This window comes from Neltuma alba, unplaced genomic scaffold, assembly GCF_004799145.2.
Source record: "Neltuma alba isolate B1F8T4 unplaced genomic scaffold, ASM479914v2 tig00002457_pilon, whole genome shotgun sequence".
Classification (NCBI taxonomy): domain Eukaryota; kingdom Viridiplantae; phylum Streptophyta; class Magnoliopsida; order Fabales; family Fabaceae; genus Neltuma; species Neltuma alba.
Window position 1 is genome coordinate 276,421 of NW_021632867.1, and position 7,120 is coordinate 283,540.

At 36.2% G+C, this 7,120-nt stretch overlaps 1 protein-coding gene across 2 annotated transcripts; it reads right to left on the reverse strand.

Moving 5' to 3' along the window:
- Positions 1–1,888: 1,888 nt before the first annotated feature.
- LOC114728852 (pentatricopeptide repeat-containing protein At5g04780, mitochondrial-like) lies at positions 1,889–6,793 on the reverse strand. 2 transcript variants are annotated; one of them, XR_003738691.1, is made up of 3 exons: positions 6,763–6,793; positions 2,865–5,590; positions 1,889–1,966 (listed from the first exon to the last, which is right to left on the reverse strand). XR_003738691.1 is itself a non-coding variant. In XM_028915811.1 (2 exons), exon 2 carries the CDS (start codon positions 5,388–5,390, stop codon positions 3,519–3,521), a length of 1,872 nt encoding a protein of 623 aa, XP_028771644.1. In that variant the 5' UTR covers positions 5,391–5,590; positions 6,763–6,793; the 3' UTR covers positions 2,680–3,518. The 2 variants fall into 2 exon arrangements, 1 of the variants encoding a protein (XP_028771644.1); XM_028915811.1 differs by lacking the exon at positions 1,889–1,966 and having other exon boundaries at positions 2,680–5,590.
- Positions 6,794–7,120: the final 327 nt, after the last annotated feature.

Below are 7,120 nucleotides of genomic sequence, written 5' to 3' on the forward strand. Positions count from 1 at the left end.
AGTGACTTATAAATAGAACAAAAAAAAACCTTCTCTCTCTACCCTATAAATAGGACCAGGGGAGTAGAAGTTATACTCCAATCATATCTTATGCCAATTTAGAAATATTGTGCTATCTTAGTCAAAATTCAAATATTGTTTTCCTTTGTCATCTATGATTATACTCCTCCGTTCCTTAATACGAGACCTATTTAACTAATTTGATTAGATTAAAGAAGTTAGGTAAGTTAGTTAATTATAAGAAATATAACATGTTTTTTGTAAAACATCATAATCATCTTTCCTAATATCCTTCCTCCCTCACTTAATTATGATTGAGAGAATATCTATAAGGATAATTTTAAAAAAAATAAAAAATATGAAAAATACGTCTTATGTTAAGAACCGTAAGAAAATTAAATTGAGTATATCTTATGAAAATTTTCAAGATTCGATGCCTACATTCATGAATAACTGGAGTCAAGCATTCATGTTGTGACATTACCAAAACTTCCCACATGTATACTTGCTAAGTACGATAGCCAAGTTAGATGATGATTGAAGGATTGGAAAATTTAAAAAAAAAAAAAAAAACCATAGATAGACACCTGAGATATACAAGACTGGATTCCCATAAAACAAATAAAAAGTTGGGAAAAAATTTAGATGCTTCTCTTCTCTGTATGAGTTTTTACCCTTCTAAGGTAATAATGAAAGTTAGAAGTTAAAAATAGGGAATATAATTAAATTAAAAGATTAGGTGTCAGCCCAACACTTAATGGTGGAAAATGGTTAGCAGTTATCAAATTTAGGCAAAGTGAATCCTCAAGTCATTACATCATGTGCTTAGGATGAATTATAATCTTTCAAAAGCGAAGTGTTGAGGTGTCAAAATTATAGTATATGTGGCGATTAAGGTGGCTAGATGTCATATTTAGGTTGATGAGTGGCCATTAAATTGATGAGATGTCAAGGAAAGGGAATTATGTAATCTCTTCGTGACACGTAGATAGATAAGGTGTCAAGCAACTAAAAATCATGTGATCCCTATATGACATGCAGCAAGATGCTTGCTTATTAGTTTCCTTCCCCTATAAATATCCCATTCCATTAGCATATTCTTCAAACAATTCCTCTAGCTCTTCATGGATACTCTCCTATTCCTTAGAATTTCTCTTTAGCTAGATCAAATCCTCTTATGCAAGTCTAGGCTTGGAAGGAGAGTCCATAAGCTACATCACTACAATTCAATTGGTGGTAGAGCCTAGAAAAAGTCAACTAAATATCTGTGCGAGTCAAGAATACCAAGGGTAGGGCATGGCGTTCTCTCCTTAACAAAGAGCTAGTGTATGGTATTCCTCGCCTAACAAAAGGGTTAGGGCATTATGTTTCTGTCAGGGGCAGATTTCACCCAAGAAAGGTGAACCGGGTGAAATATAAAAATTAAACAATTTAAAAACTCAAGTACTTGAATGAACAGATGATATAAAGAAAGGAGAATATCACCAATGTAAGCTAAGAATGGAGAAAATGCATAGATGAACTTCCATGCTTCGCACAAACTATGAAAATAGTCCATATTAGAAAAAGCACTTGATATTGAGAAATTTTACCTGATGAAAATCTATGACAAATGTTATACCAGCAAGCAATAAGAGGAACCAAAGCGAAATAAATAAGCTTACTACCAAAAAATAAGTCAGCTTCCAATATGAAAGCATTTCCGTAAACATAACCACCGCTTTTACCTTATTACAAAACAATCAGCGCACACAGTCAAAAGATGCAACCGAAAAATAGAAAGCACAAAATAAACTGCACAAGAAAAAAATTTCTGGATGAATATCAGCATAAAAAGATTCATCAAATACAAGATCCCTAATCAAGTATTTTCTTTCCAGTTCGTGATTCAATCCATTGCCTCACTCTCTTGATTCTATGCTTCAAGTGTTTCTGGCTGTCAATTTCGTGAACGCTGAAAACTCATCTGCATAAAGCAAACACAGTATGTTCGGCGTGGGGGAAGTGCAAAGGATAGGAACCATAGTGGAAAGCATTTGAACACACTTCAGCCTTCCATTTTCCAGAAGAAAGACAGACGCAGAAGAAACAGATTGAAGAAAAACAAAGAGAGAATGATGCTACATTCTAATTTTCAAATTGAGAAGGAAGAAGAGGAAAGTGAATAAGAGATAGATAGAGGCAGCTGAGCATTCCAAATTTCAAATGGAAAGAAAGGGGCAAAGAAATTTTTTTTTTCCCTATCTCTTTTTTGTAGACACGGACAAAGAAGCATTGGGAGAGAAATAAGAATGAGAGATGAAAGCTGTGAATGGAAAATAGCAAGGCAGCTAAATATATATAGAGAAGGTTATAATAATTAATAATGTTATGATATGCTTCTGTCAGCAAGCTAGCCCCGGGGGGGGGGGGTTACAAGATTAAAAGAGAAACCATTGAGGGACCTGATAACATTGTATTTCTGAAACCACACTCATAACATGGGCCAGCAAAAGTTTAATCAATATAAAACCACACCACCGATTACACCATTCCTCAAGGACACCATGCATTGATTGCGCCACTAATTGCCTCGGTTCTAACATGACCCGCTCCACAAAGTTCAAGCATGGTAGAACACACTATTCGCTGTATTGAACTTTTATAGAGATAATAGGTTGCCAATTCAAAAGTCAAGAATAATGTAACTTCCTTAAAGTCCATGCATTGCACAAAAAATATGTCTAATAGAATGAAATACAAGTAAAGCACTTCAATGACACTAATGCAGTCATATGAAGCCCTAATTTTTCTCCTACTATCAAACACACTATGTCCTAATTTAGTTAAGATCAACTCAGAAAGAACATGAAAATCATTCTTACATTTTAAATCTTCAAGTTGCCCGATAATGAAATATACATTCAGGTAGAAGCCATACCAACGCTATCACTAGGATTTCGGTGAGTATAGCGATGTATGCCACAAGCGTCGAGGTATAAAAGAATAATAAAATTATTCATCTTTGTATCTCCTGCTCCAATAACCAAAGCTGTGCATGAACATCTTCTAATTACAGATTGAAGTTCTCTAAGCTGCCTTGACAACCAAAAATCTATTATAAAACAGGCCTGTCCAACAAGGCTTCATATCCCATTACTAATCTTCATAGCCCAACATAATCATATTCATGATTAATGAGAGCATAAAATATTCAGATTCGAAGCCTTTGTGACCAAAGGCTACTAATGTGGAAATTAAGGAGGGCACACATAACGACCAATAACGTCGGCTCAAATGTTGGAACTTAGATCCCCTAACTGCATTCCACAGGTCTCTCAATTTTACATCACAGTGTACTTAAATCTCAAATATGCCCCTGTTGTATACAGCCAAGTGATTGATGATCAAGGAAATTAAAATGTGATCACCAAGCCTTTCACTATTGATGGCTTGAATATGGTTGAAGGAAGCAGAAAAATATGTAAATCCAATGATAGTCAGACCAGAGGAAATATAAAGGAAGATAAATTAGACGTTCACCAAAAATCCCCACAAGAACAGATGCCATCCTTCAAGTGGTGAAAACGATTTGTATCTCGGATAATGATTTCCCTGTTCGCAAACTTTGATGCTAGTTTCATGAAAGTGTGGCAATCACCACAGATTCTAAGGTTTTTCATAATTCTGATGGGCATATCACAAGGCAAACACATCAATCCAAGGGTAAGAGCAAGCTTCTCACTGTGATGCCTCAAAAGAACCTGTTTTGTGCCCTCCTCCAGATCATGAAGTTCATGATTAGTTTCCACTTTGTAACCAATCTTCTTCAACTCTTCTATCAAAATATCCAAATACGCATGAATCCCATGTATTTTTGGATGATTTCTATCACCAGCTGTAAAAGAATGTACTTTATTCTTAATTTCAATCCAACTCCTACCTCTCTCTTTCTTCAAATCAGTCTCTCTGAGAAGCTTCCTTGCTCTTGCAACTTCCTCCCACTGTTTATTTGCTGCATATATGTTTGACAGCAAGATGTGGTTCCCTGCATTGTTAGGTTCCATTTCAAATAGGTGCCTGGCTGCAACCTCAGCAAGCTCAATATTGCCACATTTCCTACAAGAGGCCAAAAGTGAACCCCACATTGAAGTAGTTGCATTAAATGGCATTTTCTGCATCAACTCATATGCCTCATTAACTAGTCCAGCTCGACCAAGAATGTCAACCATGCATGAATAGTGAATGACGTTGGGAGAATGATTGTGCTGTCTTACCATAAGGTTAAGGTACTTCTGTCCTTCTTCATGCAAGCCCATATGACTACATGAATTTAAAACAGATAAGTATGTTACATCATTAGGGCAGAAGCCTGACTGCTGCAATTTCTCAAACAGAATCATGGCCTCTAGTGCACAAGCATGTCTGGCAAACCCTGATATCATTGCATTCCATAATACAATGCTTCTCTTCTCCACATACTGAAACACAAGGTACGCTTCTTTTATGCAGCCACATTTGGCATACATATCTATAAGGGAGGCAACAATATACAAGTTTGAATAAAATCCTAATTTACATGACATTGCATGCACCTGCTTCCCCTCAATCAAAGTTGACAAACCTGCACAAGCACTAATAGCAGATGAAATCATAAACTGATCTGGCTCCAATCCCATTAACTGATAACTATGAAACAGTAGCAAGGCCTCATCATGGAGCCCATTTTGCACATATCCTGCCACCATAGAACTCCATGTTACAGGATTTCTTTCAGGCATGCTCTGAAATACCTGATTTGCATCTTTTATCATAGAGCACTTAGCATAAACATCAATCAAAGAAGTTCCAACAAAAGCATTGGAATCTATAGAAGCCTTGATGGCAAAAGCATGCAACTGCATGCACTCAACTATAGCACATTTTGTGGAACAAGCACACAGTACACTAGAAATGCTAAACTCATTACATAAGGTTCCATCTCTTTGCATTTTAATGAAAAGAGTGAGAGCTTCCTGCTCCTCCCCATTCTGGGTAAGAGATCCAATCATTGTATTCCAAGAAACTAAGCTTTTCTCTGGCATTTCACTGAACTTCCTGAAAGCGTTGTCCACTAAATCACATTTAGAGTACATATTAATGAGCATATTCGATGTTATTATGTCTATTTCAAAGCCAATACGAATAGTCTGAGCATGACAAGAACTCCCTTCCATCAATGACTGTGTTTTAGCACATAGCTGTATAAGATAATGCAAAGTTGAAATACGAGCAACATCTGCATCCACATGAACAGCTTCGTTCACCTTTAAGAGCTCTAGCTTGGCCCCGGTGATAACTGATAGTTGTCTAGAATGTATGCTGAATCCAAAACTGTCATAGAGTCTTCTAAACGCTCTGAAGGATTTCATGACATTGCATTGACAGTAAAGCAAACCAATATGGTATCAGTTTCCTAACTGACTTAGAAACCACTTGGCTTATTAGAGGATGTAGCCATCCAATTCCACATGCATATTTTTGTAGTTTGTACGAGTTGGAGATGATGCATTTAAGTTGAAGCAAGCTAGTCCTCTCCAGTTACACAACTCTTGACCGGTACTTAGTCAAACTTCAGATTATAAAATAGATTTAGTTAAAGGTAGGCATACATCAAATTCATGTAAATCTTACACATGTTTGGGGAAATTGCAAGGGAACAAAAAATATTAAAAACCAAAACATCACAAATAGATAATGAAACTATCTGGGGAAAATATTAGGAATCGAAGTACGATAAATAACATAATGATTCATAAGCCCAAATAAAAAAAAAATAAAAAAAATAATGAAGGATGTAAAAGTTCATTATCTAATTCCTAAAGATCACTCAAGGTTTCCTGTGAATCACAAAGACTTTCAAAAACTGCAAGAGCAATCAATATTTTCTAGGGCTGAAGTTGCTCTACGCTTTTTCTGCTAATGCCATGTTCATTTCCTTGTAATTAAAGTGGGGTAAGGAAAATTAACGAATTCAAAATAACAACACCAATGTCTCTCTAGTTGTATAAAATGAAGTAGTACTATTTAGAGTAATTCAAGGAGAATATGTAATAGAACAGAATAACGCAGGATTGAAAAAAACAACAAAAAGGACTAGTATTTCTCGATTCAGCTAAGCATTACTGTTCTGAATTCAGGTGAGACTCACATGAAACGCCCCAACCTCAAGGCTTAAAACTAAAGCCTAAAGTATAACTTTTTTATTTTTAGATAGTTCCCAAAAGTTCATTTTAATTGTTAATTCCCAAAACAATATTAGGGAAAGATGAGTTTCATATATCAATTTAGGCAATTATAGATATGAGAGTATAAGGCACAAATCACCACCAATAACTTGAGTCTTTAATGTCTTATTTGCAACTAAGATCTCTTTCGGCGAAAATTGTTGTACCTACCTCTAAATTAATCCATTTCTAGTACCTAACTGTAATTGTAATTCCCCCTTTTTTCTTTCCGAGTTAGGCCCTGCCTTCATTTGGAAGTCTCCCCAAATACTCCGAGTAAACTGTCACTGTGCATTCTCTAGAACTGTTTGCAAAAGCTACAGCTGATTGAATCCTCACGTACAATGCGCTTAAAATAATAATATTAATATGAACGCAATTTGACATTTACCACAGATCATCCCATACTAAGAGGGATAAACATCTTCAAACAAATCGACAAAAGACAAAGAAATACTTCTCAGATTGCGCAGCAAAAGTGCATCAGTAAGCAAAAAAATATGAAGCAATATCGTACCTCCGCCGTCACAAGGAGATAGAGTTTGAATAGTTTGCCAAATGCAGAGGTTCCCCCTGTTTCAGCGGCCAACTGAACAGCGCGAACCGGAGACTTCAGTTTTGAGGATGGCGCAGGACCGACGTCGTTTCAAACGTTTAGGTGCTGAACATGTATATGCATGTGGACCTTTGCGGCCGTGTTGCATGGTTTATTTGGACTGGACTACGCTTGACTTTATGTGTACATTTTGGATATCGGGTTGTTTTAAAGATGACTAGGGTTTAATTGTGGGGATTAATTATTTGGAAATCTATAGCATGTTTTTACCACTGATCATAGTGGTCGGCACCTTTTCAAGCCCACATCCAAGTGGGTA